This window comes from Ascoidea rubescens (assembly GCF_001661345.1).
Source record: "Ascoidea rubescens DSM 1968 unplaced genomic scaffold ASCRUscaffold_6, whole genome shotgun sequence".
In the NCBI taxonomy this organism is placed as follows: domain Eukaryota; kingdom Fungi; phylum Ascomycota; class Saccharomycetes; order Ascoideales; family Ascoideaceae; genus Ascoidea; species Ascoidea rubescens.
The window spans coordinates 159,764-181,970 of NW_017962918.1; the positions used below are offsets into that span (position 1 = coordinate 159,764).

General features: G+C 36.9%; 7 protein-coding genes across 7 annotated transcripts; 4 read left to right on the forward strand and 3 right to left on the reverse strand.

Annotated features, from left to right (window-relative positions):
* Positions 1-184: 184 nt before the first annotated feature.
* Positions 185-2,257, reverse strand: AVT1 (Avt1p; the record flags this gene model as incomplete). Its single annotated transcript, XM_020190559.1, has 3 exons — positions 185-466; positions 668-1,843; positions 1,970-2,257. The coding sequence occupies 3 exons, from the start codon at positions 2,255-2,257 to the stop codon at positions 185-187; spliced, it is 1,746 nt and encodes a 581-aa protein (XP_020047300.1).
* A 1,484-nt stretch (positions 2,258-3,741) lies between these two features.
* Positions 3,742-4,968, forward strand: ASCRUDRAFT_16615 (Trimethyllysine dioxygenase; the record flags this gene model as incomplete). Its single annotated transcript, XM_020189436.2, has 1 exon — positions 3,742-4,968. A coding segment is annotated over one exon (1,227 nt), but the record flags the coding sequence as incomplete, so codon positions are not given.
* Positions 4,969-5,340: 372 nt separating this feature from the next.
* ASCRUDRAFT_70235 (SCA7-domain-containing protein) lies at positions 5,341-6,756 on the forward strand (the record flags this gene model as incomplete). The annotated part of the gene is made up of 1 exon (XM_020191761.1): positions 5,341-6,756. One exon carries the CDS (start codon positions 5,341-5,343, stop codon positions 6,754-6,756), a length of 1,416 nt encoding a protein of 471 aa, XP_020047302.1.
* Positions 6,757-9,770: 3,014 nt separating this feature from the next.
* On the forward strand, positions 9,771-10,559 carry ECO1 (Eco1p; the record flags this gene model as incomplete). Its single annotated transcript, XM_020189781.1, has 1 exon — positions 9,771-10,559. A coding segment is annotated over one exon (789 nt), but the record flags the coding sequence as incomplete, so codon positions are not given.
* A 1,351-nt stretch (positions 10,560-11,910) lies between these two features.
* On the reverse strand, positions 11,911-12,426 carry ASCRUDRAFT_20115 (RNA-binding domain-containing protein; the record flags this gene model as incomplete). The annotated part of the gene is made up of 1 exon (XM_020189620.1): positions 11,911-12,426. A coding segment is annotated over one exon (516 nt), but the record flags the coding sequence as incomplete, so codon positions are not given.
* Positions 12,427-12,983: 557 nt separating this feature from the next.
* ASCRUDRAFT_7972 (uncharacterized protein) lies at positions 12,984-16,194 on the reverse strand (the record flags this gene model as incomplete). The annotated part of the gene is made up of 2 exons (XM_020194408.1): positions 12,984-13,803; positions 14,435-16,194. 2 exons carry the CDS (start codon positions 16,192-16,194, stop codon positions 12,984-12,986), a joined length of 2,580 nt encoding a protein of 859 aa, XP_020047305.1.
* Positions 16,195-19,372: 3,178 nt separating this feature from the next.
* On the forward strand, positions 19,373-20,151 carry ASCRUDRAFT_75749 (uncharacterized protein). The gene has a single exon (XM_020193200.1). The coding sequence runs from the start codon at positions 19,400-19,402 to the stop codon at positions 19,748-19,750; it is 351 nt and encodes a 116-aa protein (XP_020047306.1). The 5' UTR covers positions 19,373-19,399; the 3' UTR covers positions 19,751-20,151.
* The last annotated feature ends 2,056 nt before the right edge of the window (positions 20,152-22,207 follow it).

A 22,207-nucleotide genomic window follows, 5' to 3' on the forward strand; every position in this document is an offset into this window, starting at 1 on the left:
AGAGACAAGAAGTAAGAAATAAAAAAAATAATTAAATGATTAAATGATTAATTGGAGGATAGATATTTAGTTGAAAATGTAATTGACTGTAAATGAATGTAACCGAATATGATTTAAAATGATTGTAACTATAATAATCATTATGATGATTAAAAACCCGATATCATGAAATACATAAACTTATTTAATTGACAGTGAGTGCGGCAATAGTGCCGATTATAGATAAAATTGAGCTAATGAAAATAGTTAAATAACAAATAACTCTTTCCTTAGCAGTTATTGAATCCTTGCAGATAGTCAAATAAAACAAACAAGGCAATATTAGACAGATCAAAAAACACAATGCTGATCCCATTAATGCTAAAATTTTATCAAACTGAGGGTAAATGATCGCAATGATAACAAATAGAAAATTGACAAATACTCTATTAAATATCTTCATTATTTTTTTATAAAGACTTTTAGACTCATTATCACTGGAAGAACTTGTGTTTGTATCATCAACATTGTTGTTTTTACTTTTAATTGAGTCGTTATCATTCAAGAGTTGTTGTTCATTATTTTCAAAAATATTAGGATTGACATTAGAATTGGCATTATTATTAGCGTTGGTGATGGGATTATTGGAAACTTCATGATCATTGATATTTTCATTTTCTGAATAGACAAAATCAGCATCGTTTTCATCGATTATTTCCTCCTCGTTCAAGTTCATGAAATAGTCCAAAATTGAAATGATTGGTCTGGCATTTAAAGGAGTCTTTGCGATGGGAACCATCGCGATTAGAGATAAAATAGTCAAGTGAATGAATTTAGGGTAGCCCTTTGTGATGAGAATACTTTTAGTGATTTCCTCTTTGACCTGATTACCGAACATCAAGACACCGATAATGGACATGGAAAAGTCGGTTAGAAAAGTGATAATATAGGTGACACTTAGGCAGTTTTTGAAATTCGAAGGAAATCTCATATCGTTTTTCAAGTTGGGAAAGACAGCATGGCCAGACCAAGGGGCCATTAGAATACCCAAGGCTAGTAACAACTGAGGAAGAGATTGGGGATAAAGATTGATGGGCATGATGGAAATTAAAGAGCCGGGAGAAGTGGGCTTTATCAAGCCGGCGATGAAGATGAAGATGACAATGAGAATGGTGGAGGATATTCCTAGCAAGGAGATGATGGATAAAACCGACAAAGGCAAAAACGTTGGGGGAGTCAAAATGCAAAAGGCTAATATCTTCAATTGAAGTTTGGAGAAGTTTGGAAATAGAGCATTTAAAGAGTCAGCAAATAAAGCGATGAGAGCCACCCCTGCGGAGATCAAATCGAGAGAGAATAGGACCGAGATCAAAGCTCTTCCATTCTTACCAAAAGTAGCATAACCTAGATCAGCATAGGTCATTAGAGTTGGGTCAGTGTCCATACAAGCGCTTAATAATTTAGCGGTTTGAAATGTCGAGAAAGCTGAAATGAATAGTAAGGGCAAGCCGATGATCAAACCAGCTTTTTGCAAACCCAATGGTAGGGCTAACAAACCGATGCCAATCAAGACGTTTATAGAGTTGAAAACGGTTTGGGGAGAAGTGGATTGTCCTTGAATGATGGGGACAACTTTGCCAGTGTTTGTGTGAACCGGATTGATTAGTAGAGAGTTTTGGTCGTTTATTGTGGAGATTGTGTTTGGGATAGAGAATCTGGAGTAAACCGAGTTTGTTCGGAAGTTTCTGCCCATGATGGAGGACATGGGATTGTGGTTGTTAAAAGTGTTTGAGTTGTTGTTGTCGATGGTGATGACAATGGACTGGTCGTCGATGGCTTCGTCATTCGAGGAGACGTTATCATACTGGCCGAAAGAGAACATGGGATTTCTCTTTGATTGTCTGAGATTGTTAATAAAGTGTAGGTCATTATTGGCCTGGTTGTTTAGTTGGGAAGTGAGTTGGGATTGGTTTGGAGTGGAGTAGAGAACACTTGATAATCTTTGGCCTTTGACACTTGGAGCAAGAGTCTTTGGGTCGAAGACCTCGTCTTCGCCATTAACAAAGTAGGATCTTGCAGTTGATATATTGCCTTCGATGAATTTGAAAGACTGTGCTCTTGTATAAGAAGAAGCAAATCTGCCGATTGAACCAACGATATAGTTTGATGGGGAGTTTGTGGAGAGATTGTTATAGTTATCGTTATTCAAATTGGAGGAATTATTAGTGAATACCGAGTTTTTACGCAACAACGAATCGTTTTCGCTATAAAAGTTCATTGGGTTTGGATTGAAATTTTGGAAAGAGATTAAATTTGGATTTGAATTTGAGTGAGAGGTTGGATTTGAATTTAAATTCAAGTTTGAATTCGATAATGAGCCATAGTTGTGATTATTGGGATTATTATGAATGTTATGAATGTTATGGTTATTTGGATTAAGATTGTCAGTACTCATTTTGTAATTAATTTTCGATGAAAATTATAAATAGTGCAGTAAAAGAGAACAAGGAACCAAAATTTCAGAGGAATTATTATTATTATTATTATTATTATTATTATTATTATTAGTGGTGATTGGTGGTGGGAGTAGTGGCAGGAAAAATAGAAACAAATAAAAAAAAGGTAATGGTTGAAGATTTAAATATATTTAAATAATAGCGGTAACTGTGTGAGGATTAAAAATTATATGAAAAACCGTAATTAGTGGTAATGTAATCATGACTTTTCATTAGCTAGAAAAAGAGAGATAACAAACATTATAAAAAAAAATGTTATTAGATAAATAAAATTAACAAAATAACCAGCAGCAGCATAAAAGTGGTGAAATTTAAAAAGTTCCCATAGCATTTTCCATGCTATTTCTCGCACTTTGAATGTCAAATATGCCAGTGGAAAAAGCCAAAAAGCAACGAAAAAACAAATATAAAATAATAAAATAAAAAGTTAGAAAAGAACATCTGAAAATTTTTTCTTCCTTCGAATTCTACATTCACTTGATATGACTTTATTATTTACAAGACTCAAAAATAGAAAATCAGTGAGAATATAACAATTTCATTGGAGTGACGAATGTTATCTATGGGTATTTAGTATTGAATGTGTTCATGATCTTTTCTCTTGTTCAACAGAAAGAAAAAAGGTTTGGTCTTGAAAAATTTTCTGTCACCCTCCGATCAGCGTCTCAAAACACCGGCAGCTTTGGTTCTGGGAGCTGGGAGCGTCTCAACGCTGGGATCAGCGCTCACACGTACACTAAAAGTGTCCTCAACGCGCTGTTGCAGTAAAGATGCAGCATGCAACTTACATCACATGACTTAGATGCATATGTACACATTGTGGTACATATGCGCCAGCCTGCTCCGCTCCTTTGGAGTCCGCACCACGCGTTTTCGGCGCTCGCGTCCCTGTGGTACTCCCGCACGCGGGTAACCGATCTGAGCGCGCAGGGACGGCTGGGCACATGCAGCCAATCAGCGGCTGCCTTGCAGAGCGGTGGATGAAGGGACGGCTGTTGAAGACCAATCGAGCATTGTACTCGATGAGGTGACGAAAACGGCAGGAGCTGAACTCGATCGGAGTGTTGTTGTTGGTATATAACCCCAGATTTCTCTGATTTCTTTGAGGCTGGGGCTTGCTTGCTCAAGAATGGCTTTTTCAAAAATGTCGTTCACTGGCTCTGTACAAATCGATTCGTTTGAGTTAAGTGAAAAATACATCACTATTCACTGGAAAGTCAGCAGCAGCTCTGAATCCCAAGACAACTATTTGAATATCTGGCTTAGAGACAGCTGCCATTGCGAACTATGCTACCATTCATTGACCAAGCAACGATTGCTCGACACCTTTGCAATTCCAATAGAAGTTAAGCCCAAGCGGGTCTCAATAATCGACAATGTTGATCTTAAGATTATCTGGGACGATGACCATGTCTCTCTTTACACCTCAAATTTTTTGATATCCAATTCTTTTTCTCTAGCAGATTCAAATCCCTCTGCCAAAATCTCAAATGAAGATCGAGTTCTTGAGAAACGAATCTATTGGAATAAAAGCAAAATTCTAAATGAGTTTCCTGAGGTTGACTATAACGACATCTTTAGCTCCTCTGAATCAAAATCTCACCTTGCAATCGATGACTGGATCATGAAAACTTTCATTTACGGGTTTTGCTTTGTCAACAACGTTCCAGTCAATCCCGTCGACACCGAAAAGCTAATTCTCAAGTTTTCGTTCATCAGAGAAACCCACTATGGAAAATTCTGGGACTTTACTGCAAATTTGAAAATCAACGACACTGCCTACACAAATCTAGAGATTCCCTTGCACACTGATGGAACCTACTTTTCTGAGTCTCCTGGCTTGCAAGTCTTCCATCTTCTAAAACACATCAATGGTTCTGGAGGCGAAACTAATTTAGTGGATGGGTTTCATTGCGCTGATGTATTGAAAAAGAATCATCCAGTCTACTTCAAATTTCTATCGGTTTTTAAAATACCCTTTCATTCGGTCGGCGACGAGAATAACTTCATTCAACCTGATACTTTCAAATCTATATTTGAAGTTAACTCTGTCAACAATTCAGTCACAAATCCCAGATCTACTACCCCAGATATCAACCACCGAAATGAAGTCATCCAAGTTCGCTGGAATAACTCTGACAGATCGCTTTTAAACTTAAACTTGAATTACTCTGGAGATTATCTAAACCACATCAAGTCTCAGTTCGGCTTGTCTTCAAACTTGGAAATCATAGATCTCTTCTATAAAGCAATTTACAAATGGAACGAAATCATCCAAGACGACTCAAACAACATTCGCCTTCAACTCCAACCAACCAAAGTCCTCTTCTTTGACAACTGGCGAGTCTTCCACTCCAGAACCAAATTCGATGGCGAAAGAAGGTTGTGTGGTGCGTATCTCAACAGGGACGATTTCTTTTCAAAGGTAAAGTTGATTTCTATCAACAGAAAACAGTTGTTGAAAGAATTGTAAGCTCCACTGTGCAATTACATACATTTCCATTTATAAAGTTATACATTTAACTTCGCACTCACCGTAAGCCTGTTGTCATTCGTACTCAATCCCTTTCTGTAGCTCCAGTCTGTTTCTCCCGTTCCAAACAGGGCTTTTTCTTGCGCTTTGCTGCTTACTTTCTCCTATTCCCCAATACCCGACCCGCCTTCATCCCCTTCGAACAGGGAGACTTATGTGTGAAACTTAAAGGGCGGAATAGTCTACAGAAAAATGCTTTTAATCCTTAAAACTCACACTAATTCTAAATCAATCAATTCCACCTATAAATTTATTTCAGCTCCTACCTCAACCTCTTTATTAGCTAATTCTTGCACCTACCTTCCCTCAAAAATGAATTCTGCAACTGGCAAAAAACCACCTAATTACAACTCCAGAAACTTAGTCAATACTAACAACATCAACAGCAATATCGCCAGCAATAACGTCACCAACAATTCCAGCAACAATAATGCCAGCCCTATTTCCATCTCCAATACCAATCCTAATACTCAGCTCTCCAATCCCACCGACAACTCTAATATATCAAGCTTAATAAGCGAAATACCAAACGCAACCAAAATCATCAGCAACATTATCAAGCCTATAAATATCAACTTGAATCCCAAACAAGTTTATGTTTGGCGAGATTTTGGAGACTACTTGAATAGATGCAATCACATCCAACTAACTGATCTTCAAGAGTACACCAGCAATAACAATAACAATAACAATAACAATAGCAATCCTGAAAACTATAATATTAATAAAAACATTGACACACACTGGAACATTTTCAAGAACCCAAATTTAATCACAAATAACCCACTCTCAAAACCCTTCAAATACAGAATATGCAATATTTGTCAAAGGCCAATATTGGAATCAGTATTGATAGATCACTTGAACAATTGCATCAAAAACAAACCTGAAATACAAAAAAATAAACTTAATAATGATAACTTATCCAACATCAATTACGCTACAAATAATGTCAACTCTGCTAATGGTCCGAATTTAAATAAAAATTTAGGCTTCAATTGTATTAGCATATCTTCAAATCAGATCAAAATCAAGAAAACTCCAGGACGAAAACGTAAAAACAGCTCCAACTCAAAGGATAATACCCCAGCATCTATGACAAATTCTCCCAATATCAATACTCCAAATTTAACTGATTCGAACTCAGAGAAACCAACTACTCAAAGAAAAACCAAAAAAATCAAACTTCCCAAGGAAAAAAAAGTCAAGGCTCCCAAAGAAAAAAAAGTCAAGGCTCCCAAAGAGAAAGCAAAACAAAAGGAGAAAAAACAAAAACCCTTGCCTAAAATTAAGATCAAACTACCGGTTGATGTCGAAATTCAATGTGGTGTTCTCTCAAGCAATGGTGTTTTATGTGGAAGATCATTGACATGTAAAATGCACTCAATGGGTCTTAAAAGAGCTGTGCCTGGAAGGTCAGCATCCTATGACATTTTGTTGGCAGCATATCAAAGAAAAAACCAAGTCAAAATGGCAGCAGATCTAGCAAACGCACAGGCAAAGAAGGACAACCTTGTTCATGGGAGAGATCAACCTTTGGACAGCGATGAAGAATGTGAATTGGTTCTCAAAGGCGTCAAAAATAGCATCCCCATGCCCTTAGAGGTCTCCACCATCATGCCTATCAGATCAAGAACCAACTACTTGCGAATGTGCCAGTTTTTCACTGGCAATCTCATCGCGTCTGCCCCCTCAGGCCAGAACAACCTCAAGGACAATGACCAATAAACTCACTCATCTATACTATAATCGACTCTTTAATAAATACCCACACCATACCTTGTAGTGGTCTCATCCTCCTCAACCACCTCTTGAACATTACTGCCACGCGTCAGAAAAAACGCGAAACATCTTTCTTTTCGTGCCCACCTCTGATTGCCCTTTTTGTAAACACAGCATTTTTGGGAACAAACCTTCGAACGAAACTTGTAGCTGAATGATGATCTCAAGCCCAACTGTGTTGGTTATCTCTTATCTCTTCCAGCTTCAGCTTCAGCTTTTGCTCTTGTTTTTACGCCAGAATGCCTAAACGAAAGCTACTCAAAGATTCCTCTTCTCCTATTTTTTCAACTCCACCAAAGCATTCCAAGGTCTCTCTTCTCTCCCCACACAAAAGAGCCAGGCACTCTATTCCAACCACATCAGCAAAATCTCTAAAGCAGACCAAACAATTGAAACTCCCAAAATCACATTTAAAATTGCAGTCAAAACCTCAGTCAAAACCACAGTCAAAATCACACTGCAAATCACAATTGAGGTCGCAATTGCAATCACCAACTTCTACACAAATATCAGAAAACTTAGATCCTACCTTAACCCTTGATGTTCTCAACTTGTTGAAACCTTCAAAAAGAGAGTTGAAGCAACTGAAATTAAACAATTTTTCAGTCTATTCATCTTCTCCAAATTCTCATATTGCTGCTGCTTCAAAGAACTCTGAAAATGATAAGTCTCCTAAAAAATCTTTGTTCACCCCAAAAGCAAAAAGTAAATACAGACAAACCATCATGAATTCAACAGCGATTACTACATTGGATGATGATCCTTTTAATTTACTCACTCCTCATTCCGTTAAATCGCCCTTCAAACCTCTAATATTGAAAAATGAAAGTAATAAAAAGGCCAAGCACAAAGGTCACTCACCCAATAAGGAGCAAAAATCTATTAAGAAAAATAATTATACTCGAAATAGCCGTAGAAAACAGAATAAAAACGCATTATTAAAATCAATTTCAAAAGCAAATGGGCTGAGCAAAAGATTCGCTGAAAGTGTTATAGATATTGAATCCCAATCACAGCATGAATATTCCTCAAATGATTCGTCTCCACTAAAAAATAAAGGTGAGCTGCCAAAGCAGTTCCAACATGAGAATGAAAATCTTGATAAAGTTTTTCAAACTGTTCCACTAAGGAACTCACCAGAACGCACTATCTTTTCAACAGATAAGCCCATAGAAATCACAGAAGTTCAATCACAACTACAATCCATTGCTATGAATTCATTAGCCAATGACCAAATTCCACAATTGATTCCACATACTGTTGTACCCCAATCAGTTTTTCCAGCAAAAATCAAAAATATCAATGCGATTAATGCTACTCCCAAAATAAAGCTGGAGTTTTCAGAAAACGAAATACTCTTTCAAACTCAACATTCTAACAAATCTCAAATTGCTAATGTTCAAACAAAATCTCAAAATTCACAACTGAAAGAAAAGCAGAACAATAGAATTGAAGGCAATAAACAGACACAAAACAAAAATTCTCTCGATATTAAAGTTAAAGTCGAGAGTGCAAACCAATCCGTTATTGAAAACTCTTCAACTGAAAGTAATTTACCAAACACTTCCTTCTTTCTAAAAAATTTAGATACATCTCCATTATCTAATATATGGTCATCTCCACCCAGTCATTTTTCAACGAAAAACCAGGTTAACATAGATAATAATGATAATGATAATGATAAAGATAAAGATAATAATAATAATAATTATAGTCACAATAAAAATGAAAAAGTCTACCTGAAATTTCAAGTAAATTTTAAAAATTTCTTTTCAGATATAAATAATAACGAAATCGATGTCAATAGATCTGAATCCTCAGTGGTTTCTTCCGATTTTGAGCTTTTGGATGTGGTCCAAACCCCCCCTACAACAGGAAACGATGAAACTATGGATACATCTATTGGTTCAAGATCTAGATTCAGAAGTAGGATATCCAAAGATAATGCTGCAAAAAACATATTAAAAACTATAAAATCGTTGGATGATCAGCCAGACCTGTCAAACGAAGCTGTGAAAAGTCGTGACTCAACAGAAGACAAACCCTCATTAAAACATCAGGTTCACCATAATTTAGCCAATTTATTTAATACAAGTCCAAAGAAACTATCTCCCCCTGATTCATTTTCTAAAGACAATGAAAATGGCTACATGAAAAAACAGTATGACAAATCATTCAAGAAATTTTTTGAAGATCATGAAACATTAGAGCCAATTGGTATAGATGTACTACGAAAAAAATGGAAGGACATAATTCATACTTACGACCCCGAAGACAAGGAAGAGATAATCCACTCAGAAACAAAACATAGTCCCACCAAACTTTCGAGTAATTCGTATAATTCATATAACTCAAAAGGTGATGTGCAGGTTGACAATTCCACTCTTGCACCAGCAAAAGTTAATAGCTCTAAACATAATCCAATTGTCGATGCTAAATTACAAGAGGATCATACAGATGATGAAACCAGGATTCAAGAATTGATTTCTAAAATGAAAAGATTTATTAAAAAGGAAAAGGATTTAAAAGATGTTTCAAAGGTAAAACAGGAGCTTTCCCAAAACAGTGCGCCTCAACCTCTGCAAGCTGCAGAAGAAACAAAACGCTTCCAGAATCAACAAAAGCAAGCAAGCTCGTCTTTTTCAATCCCAGAAGACTTAGGATCAAATGGGATAAAGTTTCTGTACAAAAGATCTTACTCGAAAGGTTCTCAACCCAAGCTATTGAACAGTTCCAAACTTGAAACTTATCAGATTCCTTCATCGCCACATTCATTATTGGACAATAAAATTCATAACTTCGAAACTTTCACAACTCCATTAACTTCCCCTTTGAAAACTCTTCGGTACTCATTACCATTACCTGACCCTAGATCATTTTTTTCTGACACACCAACTCCTCATACCGATAAACCGGAACCAACTATTAATTCTAGCGAAACACAAATATCAAAAACTCCCAAACCAAAAGTTCAAACGTTTTTCAATTTTCCTGATAAATCAATGAAAATTACTTGCAAAGACTGTTTCATGTCTTATCTTCCAAATATTAAATCAGACCAATATATACATCGAGATTATCATAAAAAATATGTTGATGGAATGAAATGGGAATATTCATATGGCAAAAAAATTATTGAACCTTCAAATGTAACAAATATTCCATTAAATATCAGAGAATCAATCAACTACCTTAATCCGATAATAAGAGATGGTTCAATTTTCGAGGTTGATCTCTTGGATGAGAAAAAAAAATCAGGACAAAAAGTCATTTTAGAATTGTTAAAAATGATCAATAATGAGCTCAATGCCCCTGATGATTGGTTTTCTTTCGGAGTCAAAGATCTTTCGAAAAATTCTGGTCATGTTTCTACCAAAGGTAAAATATATGTATATTCTTATAACCACAAAATTATCGGATTGGCTTCATTTGAAAAGTTGAATGAACTCCAGAGATCAAAACTCAATTTGATGGATGTTAGAACAAAACAAGTAATTTCCATTCCACGAAATAGTTCTGATAAAAGGTTTTCCACTCTATTACAGATGATTCCTCAAGCATACTATGGATTATCCAGAATATTTGTATTAAAAAAATACAGAAGATCGAAAATTGCATTAATTATGTTATATGCGTCACTAAAAGAGCTTGTTTATGGTATTCAGTTGGAGAAAAACCAGATTAATTGGTCACAGCCAAGTTATTCAGGACTGAAATTGGCAAACAGTTTTAACCTAATAAGAGACAAAAGATCAGGAAAGGAATTTCTAGATGTGTATATTGAAGGTGAAAAAACCAATAGGTAAGTAGAATTTTAATATTTTATTTTATTTAGAGGAGAGGATTTTTGAACCAGATATTTTGCAGCTATGCGAATTTTGTTCGAATTCTTGTGCTATCAATAAAGACAATTTAAAATTTATTGTTTCTATCTAAAAGACGTTAAACACCTCTTCAAGCCAGAGTAAAAGGGAAAGCCAAATTGAAAATCGAGATGATTTTAATGATCCTGTTATTACTTGTCAGGCGAATGCTGAAAATTGAAAGGAAAATGTAATTTAGGAATTTGTTCTATCATTGATGGGTTTTATCGTAGAGGTCAAACGCACAGTTTTGCCAAAAAATTAAAGATAGAGTTTGTGAGACCTAAACTTTGAATCATATTCGAAAAAGTTTTCAAATGAAATTTTAAACCGTTTCTTTATTGGGTATGAATTAAAACTAAATCAAATCAGGCCTTCATTGTAAACTAGGAATCAAGTAAATGAAAATAGCTCCATCAGTCTGACGATAAGCAGTAATTATCTGCAATTAATAAAATGGTTCAGTATTTTTAAAAGGTTTAAAGAGATAATATGAATTAAAAACAGATGAGGGTTTGGTAAATATTTTCGAATTTATGATACTTAGGTTTGAGAGTTTCTCTGAAATGTTTATCTTGTTATAAAACTTGTTTAGATCATAATTTTGAACAAAAATTCACTTGTCATAGATTTAGTTTTGAAAACTATTATTGTATGCTGAAACAATATACTATAAAACATAGGTTTTATATAATATTATCAATTCATTATTTCACTATTTTATTTTATTATTTAGTTGTTATATTATTTTTTGGTTTTTTATTTGATTATTCTATTATTTTTTGTCATCTTGTCATTTTATTATTTTAATATTTTGTTACTTTATTATTTTATTATTTTATTATTTTTTACTATTTATTTTTTACTCAAATTTTCTAAATTTTCTAATTTTCTTTTGCATATATATAATTTACTTAATTGACGTTTTTAATAATTGCTTGCCAATGAAATGAAAGTATTATAGTTAAATACTAATTGATAGAAGCATTAAAAAGGTTTTAAAGAGAAATAATAAATCAATTGAGGATATTATTTTTGAGGTTTGGGAAAGAGTAAACACAAGTAGAGAAAAACAGCAGAGATAATAGAACCAAATGAAATATCGGAAATAGAAATATTTGGTGATAAAAAAAGAACCAGTAATAATGAATAATTAATAAATATAATATAACAATTCCGTAGTGAGTTTGAGGATTAAGAGATGTAAAGAAAGCATTGCAATGAATTAGTAGGGACGATAACCACCTCTGCCTCTAAAACCTCCTCTATAACCTCTTCCTCTGGCTCTTCTGCCACGAAAACCACCTCTACCTCTATTCAAGCCAGGAACGTTAGTTCTTTTTGGCACGACTTTCAACTGACGACCTCTAAATAAAGTATCATTTAGCAACACAGCAGATTGAACCAAGCTAGGTTCAGAGAATTCAACATAGGCGTATCCTTTGGGGTGGCCAGTGAATTTATCCAATAGAATGGTGACTCTATTTATAGTTCCACAAGAATTGAAGTGTTTTTGTAGTTCTTCAGGAGTTGTTCCATAGTCGACGTTACCAACATAAACACTTCTTGCGTCTACGTCTTCTTTTGGTTCTTTGACCATTGTTGATTCTTGTTCCAAGTCCTTTTGAATTTCTCTTAGTTTTGCAGCTTCAGCTTCCATTTCAGCTACTCTTGATTTCATTTGGGCCAACTGGTTATCAGGATCATTAGGATTAGCAGATAAATGAACGTTAGATTGGGGAGAAGATTCAGTGGGCTCAGATAAAAACTGAGACTGATTGTTAGTGGGATCGTTGAGTTCTGTGGTTGGAGTATCAGATGTGGACATCTCGGTAAGACTAGCTGTAATTATTGTTCAAGCAGAGTGATCAATTGGAAAAAGTTGGTGTGGTTGAATGAAGATTAAAATTTTTTTTTCTTCTTTAATTTTGCAGTTCACCTTTTGAGAATGATGAGGTTGAGATCACATGTAAGAAAGCAGAAATGGAGGGTAAAAGGTAAAACAGAGCGAAGAGAATTTGAAAAGGAAATGGAGAAAGGAAGAGATGGATGAGATATTAAGTTGTAAATTGTGTATTGATTCGAGAAGTAGGAATTAATTTATAAGAAAAGTAGATAGTGAAACGTAGAAAATGGGGATGAAAAGAATAAACAATAATTTAAAAATACTAAAAGATAAAACGTATAAAGAAACACCGAGAAAATAGAAATAAAGTAGGAGACAAGAATTGTTTAATGAATATATGCTAAAAGACAAAAGATAGTAGAATAGATAATATAATATATTAGAAGAACCAAAAGTTGTAGAGATTATACCATGAAAGACTCACCACAGCCACAAGTGCCCTTGGAGTTTGGATTTTTGAAAACAAATTTGCTCGATAATTTATTATCTATCCAGTCCATTTCGGAACCAACTATGCTGAATAGAGCTTTTGAATCTATTATAACTTGGACGTCGTCTTGTTGAATTATCTCGTCAAATTTCTGAGGTTTGTCGACATAAGTCAAGTTATAAGTTAAGCCTGAGCAGCCTCTATTTTGAACACCAATTCTGATCAATTTGGGAGTTGGTTGATTGAGTAGATTTTTCAAATGGTTTACGGCATTAGGTGTCAAAGTTATTAAAGCTTTACGAGGTTTCAAGACTCTTCGTCTTCTAGAAGGTAAAGGAGCTGTAGGACTTGTCGTTGAGTTGGAAGAAGAAAAAGATATGGGTGCTGGAGATTTATTTGGAAGAGTGGAATTTAAATCTGTTTTGATTTTAATGGGGTTGTTGAGATTAGTGGGTTTATTAAGACTTTTGCCATTCAAATTAATATTAGTAAGCAAACTGGATTTGCTCTGCAGTATATTAGAATTTCTGTTCAAGATTGAGTTATTTTTCTTGTTGAAGAGATCAGCAAAGGACCTTGAAAAAGGTAGAGAATGCTTTGCCCATTTGCTGCCGGCAAGCGAATTGAACTCATTGGCGATATTGGAATTGTCATCTCTGGCCAAGTCAGAGGTTATTTGAGACTTAAAGTCGCTGGAAAAGTAAGTAGCAGGCTTTTTGTGATTCATAGTTGGAACAGTTTGAAGAAATCTTTTAGAATTATTGCTCTTTGAGTGAGAAGAGTCCTTTAGGGTTCTTGTGAAGACTATGGAGGACGCATTGCAGCTGCTGCTGACAATAGGAAGGGATTTGGATGCAAGAAAGTTGCTGCTGAGCGCTGATTTGGAAGGCACTCTGAGAGAGACACACATGTTGACGATATAAAGGCTGTTGTTTGCTAAGAAAGGTGGTAAGAAAGAGAAGAGCTTCACAGCGGTGGAGCTACTTATATACTCTTCTCCAGCTCTGTCACTAAAGCGCTTCCTCCTCCAGACGCTGCCCGCGCGCTGCTTTGCGTCCGTGCGTCCTCCATACATCTGCTCAAAAAGCCCTTGATGACAATGCGTACGTCTCCCATTGGCCAAGACGCCGCGGAGAAAACTGCTGCAGTGCCGTCATCAGCTCGTGACTCGCACGTGTAGTTATGCTTATGCTGTATAACATCGCTGCCGATTGGCTGCACATATAACGGGCTGTGATTGGCTGCTGCTATCGTGCAGCATCGCTTGAGAGATCTGCAGAGCAGGCGTCATACGCTACTGTTCCATGTTGATGGCATCTTGGGCCGCTATACTACCGAGATTGGTTTGGATGGATGGTAATAGATTGATTTATCAATTGAATGGTCTACAACTCACTGATTCATGTTAAAAGAGTTTTCTCCAACTCCTCCAATACCTCAACGCCAGGTTGGTACTGTTCCCATTCGTCTTCTACTTCGAACTCCAACAACGTGTTCCAATTGAACTTGCTGTTCAAATAGTCCTCAAACTCTATGTAATTACCACTCTTTGCCTCTGATCCTCCTTCCTGCATTTGTTCTTCATTGAAGTAAGACCAGCTGGCTTTGTATGCTCCTCCAAGGGCACAGCCATTGGCTTCGCTATTCTTATAGAATCCTTTGTTATCTGGACTTTGATTTGCCAAGATCTTGCTAAAACAATTTATAATTGATTGATTGTTGCTTCCACCACCAACATAAAAGATTCTGTTTGGTTTCATCTCTTTTGCAGAATCGCTGGTTTCTTCGCTCTTGTTGTCATTTTCATTTGCAATCATTGGCCTGGATCTCATTCGGCAGCTTACTGCCTGTGATTCAACAACACCTTTAACATCGTATTCCACATCCCACTTTTCTATGTTCTTCAATAGAATTTTTCTTTTTGTCTTTTCTCTTTTTGTCTTTTCTTTTTTTCCTATTTGAAACTCCACTCGTTTAATTTGTGCCAATGCGTTAGGTATAATCTCTCCATACTTAAAGTAAACGCCCATTTTCTGTTCCTTAAATGCTTGATACTTATTACCATCTAAAATCCTGTTAAATATAGACCATTCATCTTTTTCCTTATCGCCTCGAACCCTATATTTTAAATTAATTTCATCTTTAATATCATTTCGAGGTAACGCCCCATTGCAATAGCAAATCATCCCCATATACAAATTCCTATTAGTTGGATGTAAGAATAAATGGTATAAACTACTGGGAACATATTTCTTGGTGACAATCAATACTGTAGTAGATGTCCCCAAACTTATCAACAAATCATTCTTCTTTAAAGGCAAGCTCATAATAGTGGCTAAATTATCTCCTGTAAATGAATAAATTTTACACTGATTGTTAAACCCATATCTTTTGACATAATAATCGCTAATGTTTCCAATACTTTTAGATGAAATATGTTCCACATCATCTAGTTTAGTCTTCAATTTATCTATCTCTTTTTCGTTCCCTGAGTTACATGCTATCTTAAGCAATTCTCTTGACCATTTTTTACTCTTAATATCATATAAATTCATTCCACACGCATCACTTTCGTCAATTCTACTTAGCCCCCCTATTAATAAACTGGATAAAAAATTGGAGATCAATGTAATACGATATGTTTTGTCATATTCATTGTATGATTTTCTTATTTTCTTAAGTATTTGGGGACCACTAAATCTATAATGAGCTCTTGATCCACTAACCTCAGCCAATTTTTCTTTTGATCCAGCTTTTTCCTCAAAATACATTAGCTCCTTTTTTGTGCTATGATCCTGCCAATTAGAACAATTCTCAAATATAAAACACCTGGGAATTATCTGCTCAAACAAACTGCTTCTCCAATCCAATGTTTTCAAAATTGTCTTCGATTCTTTACTCCAAAAAACAGTCCCATGTTGTTGACATGATCCACTAATTCCTCTTACTTTATTAAATGGAAATCCATCTTCCCACATCTTACCCAATATTAAATCTAATGATTTTATCCAAATTTCAATTGGGGTGAAAATCTCATTTCCATCATCACTTTTCAACACTCCATTTTTTATCTTATACACTTCGGCAAATTCCTTGTCAAAGCTCACAGAGTATGTTTGATTATGACTTAAATTCAGATCGGTCACTACAACCTTTAACTCCTGAGTGGATAAATCGAAGCCCATAAAAAAAGAACTACTCATAGTACGTTTTGCTAAATGAAATAATAAAATTAAATTAAATAAACGCTGATTACTTAGAAAAAAGTTCCAGTATCTACCGATCGTCTAACTCCTCGTTCTGTAAAAGTTAATAATCACTTCTACAAGTAAGATGTTTCTGGCAAATAGTGAATTGGATGACGATTATATATTGCCCACGGAGGAACCACCAAAAACATTAAGCCGACTGTGCCAGATCCAAACAAATAGATCACTGATGTGATAGATTCAGCAAAATAACCAACAATAAAAGATGATACAAAAATTAAATAGAAGCCCCAGATAATAATTTTCAGAACAAAAACTTGTCCATGAAAATCGATTGACCCCTCTAACTGATTTAACTTGTGTTGAAAGTAATCCATCACAATCAATAGTATATATGTATTTGGTGTTGAAGAAGAGAAAACACTCCATCAATTGCAACATTGATTCACCTTCGTACATAAATTATGTTGTCAGCCGCTTGGTGGACCCCATTCGTCCTGTGCGCCTCCCGGAAATTTACATTCGGTTCCTCGGTTTCAGTTACCTGTCTGCTCCCGTGACGCTCTGCGATGTAACCCAGTTCACTATAAAAAGGGCAGGCGATCTCCTCTTTTTTCTTTATTGTTGTAGCGAATCCATGGTAATATACAGAAGTAAAAATAAATATAAAAAAAAGAAATCTAAAAAAAATCGCCAGCCCCGTATATAGAGAGCTGAGATAAATCAGTGATCTAGCCAATCCATGATAATCTACTCTGGTGAAGAGCAATTTGAAAAAGAAGAACGTAAAAAAAATTGGCAGCTTCTTTTACAGGAAAGTGCAATTGATAACAGAAGGTCACGGGGCAGACCGGTCACAGACACAAAAAGACTGAATATAGAGACAGCCAAGCTCACAACAACACCTCTTGACCTACTAACGGGATCTAATATATTCCTCTCAAAAATGTCAAGCAATTTTCAAAACCTGCCATCGACAATTATTGTCAATCCAGTGGTTTCGATATAGCAATCTCATCATTAATTCTTTTGGAGCTTCTCACTGGTCAGTATTTCTGAGTAATTTTGGTGAACCGCCGCGTCCTAGCAAAAAAAATAAAACGTCCTTGGACTGATGTCTATTCCTATATTTTCAGATTTCCATATAACATCATGGATGCTCCACCAAGCAACTTGAATCAACTTGACAATGAACTCTAGAGTGCATTAAAAAAAATAATAGATGCTGCGATATCTGCTATTTAGGCTTGGTCTTAAGTACCACAGCTAATGATGTTGCCTGTTGAGTAAGATCATCATCGCAAAGACTGCTGTGATTGATAATAGAGGTGATTCACACACCGTCATATTTGCTTAATATTGGATGTGCATGCAAAAAATTATTGACCCCATGGATCATCCAGCACTGACCGGAAGGCGGTAGTTCGGACAGTGGCGCAGTCATGTGATGACCAATTTGGATATGAACGCAGGAGCAATTGATGTAGACGCGGCTACCATCTTGTCCTAATAATGCATTCTTTCAAAATTGCGGAGATCATTACCCAGTATGGGAAAATACATAAATCCGTTTAGACGGTCTATATGATGACCTTAAACGTACGCAACGTTTGCCAAGCTGCCACTATCATTTATATTCGTTCTGTTTTGCACACAGGTCTCGCCGCAGGATTGCCTACTCAACTTGCCGATGGTAACAGCTCACAATTGGAGATGTAATGGATTGGCCAATTAATTAGGTGATGACGCACTTGCTGGCAGCTCTAATGGAACAGCTTCGGTTTATCAGTTTGCGCAGCATTTGCAGTTGCCAAAATAGAAATGAATCACATTCTTCAGCTGAGGGAAGGAGGGAATTTCCCTAGTCAGTGCTCAACACCTCCCGCCGTTCGTTGTAGTTCATCCGCTCCAGGCGATCCTGCTGCTTTTCTGGCAGCTCTGGATGTCTTTCGATGATTGTCGTTCGCTGCTTGCTTAGTCGCTGATAGCTCGTTATGATTCAACTTGAAATTCAAATGGACGGGTTTCGACTCATCTGCCTTTCAACAGACTATGGCAGATACCGAATGGCTTACCGACTGAGATGCTAATGCCGGTTAAATTGCTGCTTGAAACGACAGCGCCCCCAGCGTCGAAAGTAATTTTTTTTCGGTGGTTCAGAGTGATAAATTATCAGAATCTGCTTCTCGTGCTCCGAATGGGCCATGATTTTTTGCGACCTTAACTGCGCAACTTATGTGACCTGGCTTCTGCTCACTGTTGATTGGATTGATGGGCTGGTCGATTAGCTGGAGGATGAGCGGCTCAAGATGATATCAATGTGCCGTACCTCCGTTTGTTGTTTGGTCAGGTTATACAAGTTGGGCAGCGACCAAACCTATTATTCAATTCTTGGCAGCTTAGGCTACTGCTGCCCTTGAATTGTGCGATGCTGATTCAGCTACGGTTTTTCTTGCTGTCGCTGTTGACTGGAGTCGCTATCTTTTCACCATTGTTAAATGATACTCAATGTAGGTCGTTGTGGCCCAAAATGCAACACGAAGAATTGTTTTCTGAAAGTTGGTATAGTGTATTAAAACGACTCATCGACAAATGGATAGAACTATTCATTCAGTGCGATCTGATAGCGAGCTTGCATCCAAACTCATCAATTAGCTGTATCAATTGGATGAGATCAAAAACAGATTGTCACCATTTTTATAGTTTAATCAATCTGGAGTGGCTTGATGTTGTGAAAGAGCAATCACGACCATAACATGATCAACGATATCTTTATGTTATGCTCCGGACTATTAGTAGTATGAAGCTCTGATGTGTAGAGTGACAATGAAGGCTTTCATTGCCACCAAACAACCTGTCAGTTGATTACTCCATTTTAAATATTTTTAGGAACTATGATCAAGTGCTGGTATGCCGAAGGTGCTTTGATCCGCAGCTTATGCGCTGAGCCCCAAACAGATTTGGCAAGCCTCCGTAGATGAAACGGGTGTCTTTAGTACGGTTGTTGGCATCGACACGAGAACAAACGCTTATAGAGCTTTCACTCGTCATAGCCGCTTTGTTATGTTAGTTTGCCATGTCCATTTGATGAAACCCAATTTTTTCCTAGCGATCCATCATTTACAGCCATCCAACCAACTAAAGCATCTGCTGTGGGGATACATGTATTGCCGCTGGCGGTATGGGGGTTAGTTTGCCCTTTGCAGTCAATGACAAAGATAACACATCTGCCCTTTTTTCAGACAGTACATCAATAAAGCACGCTGGGAAAGATAATCTGTATACTGACAGCAGCTTGGATGATAAAGAGGCAAATGGTGTCGGTCACATTAAATTAAATTCATCTAACTTTGCTGCATTTCATGAAGGTAATAATCTCATTGCAGATGCGATCACCGGTGGTACACCTATAGCTGATGAACTTGCTGGAACAAAGAATTTGTCGTCTGTATGTGAATGGCATCGAATACGTGTCCAATTAGTTAACAAATGTTTGATAGATAGTATTAGTGGCCGGACTCCGCTCATTTAGGTGGCCGCTGCAGTTATTGCCACCACTATTGATGAAGCAGATCCAGCACAAACAATTGGCAAAGTGGTTTGTCATAGAGACTTGCAAAAAATTGGTAAATGAATGATCACTCGGTTCTTTGTTTATTGATCAGCAGATGCCTCTATCGGCTCTTTTTAAGTGTTTGGAAGAGCTCAGCTCCACCAGCTATCTGTGGATAGCCAGACGAGCTATTGAATGGTTTTTTCACTTTGCAAGTATTGAATATAGTGAAGCATTGAGTTCAGTAATAACGGATAGATGTGTGAAAGTCCATTTTCCGGCTGCGGGATCAAGGTCATTCATCCACGCTAAAATGCAATTGATATCTGCCTCCTTTCATGGTGATATCAACACTGAATTGAGCATGAAGCAACTACCAGCGGTTGTGAGTGATGAGAATTTTCTGAAAATTTAGATGTTTCTGAAATGATTCTATAGAGATAAGCATGCTGCTGTATGGTGATGCAAGGCAATTCTTATATCTCGCCAGCTGTTTCAGCACCAAAGACCAGCCCCTTGACGTGGTGTGCTCTACTTTTGAAAAATGTAACGTCACTGCTTGCTTGAATTGTATGTGTTTGATCTGATCGCAGCTCAATCATCGGATGCACTTGTCATCCTTGCAAATCGAATATCAGTTCATTGATCAGAATATCAGATCACGCTGTATTTCTTGCAGGTTCTTCTGAAGAAGATGTCGGTCAACGGAACGATAAAATTAAGTTATCTCTGAAGCGCCCTTTCGGAATGCCTGTTCAACAATCTAGAAGAAATGCGTTTTATTTTCTAGATACTCGAATTATGATTAATCCAATGAAGGTGCTACTTGAACTAGATGGCTGCCAGTTGTAAGCTGCTCAATCATCACCACACAGCTCATTTGTTGGATCGTTGTCCTTGATGCAAATTGTTCATGGCATGATTACACTTTTGCAGTCGGGGTGCTTAGTCAATGCTTTGGTGAACATTGCCAGTTGTAATGACGTAGCGCAAAAGACTGGTAAGTCATTTAAGCCCATTTCCAATAATTGTTAATTTCAATGGTGGTTTATCGGTTGAGCTCAATGTACTGTCTGGAAATGATTGGGCCGAAGGTAGTCGTCATCGAGAGTCAGTTGCAGCAATAATGTTCCGTATTAATGAAAAGGGAGTCTGTTGGAGCTCCAAAAAGCAGTGTTCGGTGGCCTTGCCGCGTTGTAAAGCTGAATACATTTCACTGCCTGAAGCAGTCATATTGCCCGTGTTCCAGTTCAGGCTTTCAAATATGTTGGTACATCTGTTGATAAACAAATAATCAATGGTGATAACAGTTAGCCTATCATCATGCATGCCCAATCCAACAATTTGTGATAAATTAAAAGGTATTCAATAAAGATTTTATTTATAGGAGAGTTGGGCATATGTTGCTTTCATTGTAGGTGAAATTGATATTAAATGAAATGCTGCTGATATGTTGATTATGATGCTACGCGTTTCACTGCTCAGATATCTCAATAACTTGCTCCGAAGATTCAATTCCTGATCGTTGTGGTTTTGATTTGTTCGTCATTTTGGTTATGTCATTATTAGTGGTTGTTTATTTTTTGCTGATTACGTAAAGGTGCTGTTATGCTATTCCTCTGCTCGTTGTAACTATATCATGAGTACAATGGATGCAATTTGATTGTATCAGTAGTTCGTTTTTGCTTTTGGAAAAGATTCTTCAAAATTTTTAAAGTTGCCTGCTGTTCCGTTTGAGTGCTTTGAATTTATAATTATTTAGTCGTTTCTTGCTGTTTAGCGTTCAATTCCATATAGGAGTCGATGGTTGTACCCTGAACAGTTGTTCCGTTGTTCCGACAAATGGGCGGTGGCCAACAGAGGAGTTAGCAAAGTGGCCGGGTAACGTTGTTGAAGTATAATGCGAAGATCGAGCACATGCCCGTTTGCCTGGCAGGATAGATGAGCCTTCCTATTGCATCGCGCACTCCGCTACCTAAAAAGCACCAACATTTCCGCCTCAAGTGGTTCTCCTTTGGAGGGCCCTGATTGGAGTTTAAGTCCACCCCACTCTGGCCATGAGCAAATCCGTCAAATCCCTGTTTCGCACTGCCACTGAATAACTGCTCGGCCAACTCAAACGGTGGTTCCACGTTTTCTAGAATCTTGCAATACATTTGCGCGATCGTCTAAGCTCCCCTTACTGAGTTAAAGGGCTCTATTGCAATCTTCGGGCATATCCAAATCCAGTTTTCAACTCTCTGCCACTGGTCTGCTCTCGTGATTCTCTGTGAACTAATCCTGATTCTGATAGAAGGGGTGGCAATCTTTTTTACATTCATCTTCTATATATCATTTTTTAATTTAATATACTCTGGTTGTTTCGCTACAACTCCAGCCACGAATTGTTAATGAAATTCATCATTGGCTTATTCAAGACGGTGCTTTAGAAATACT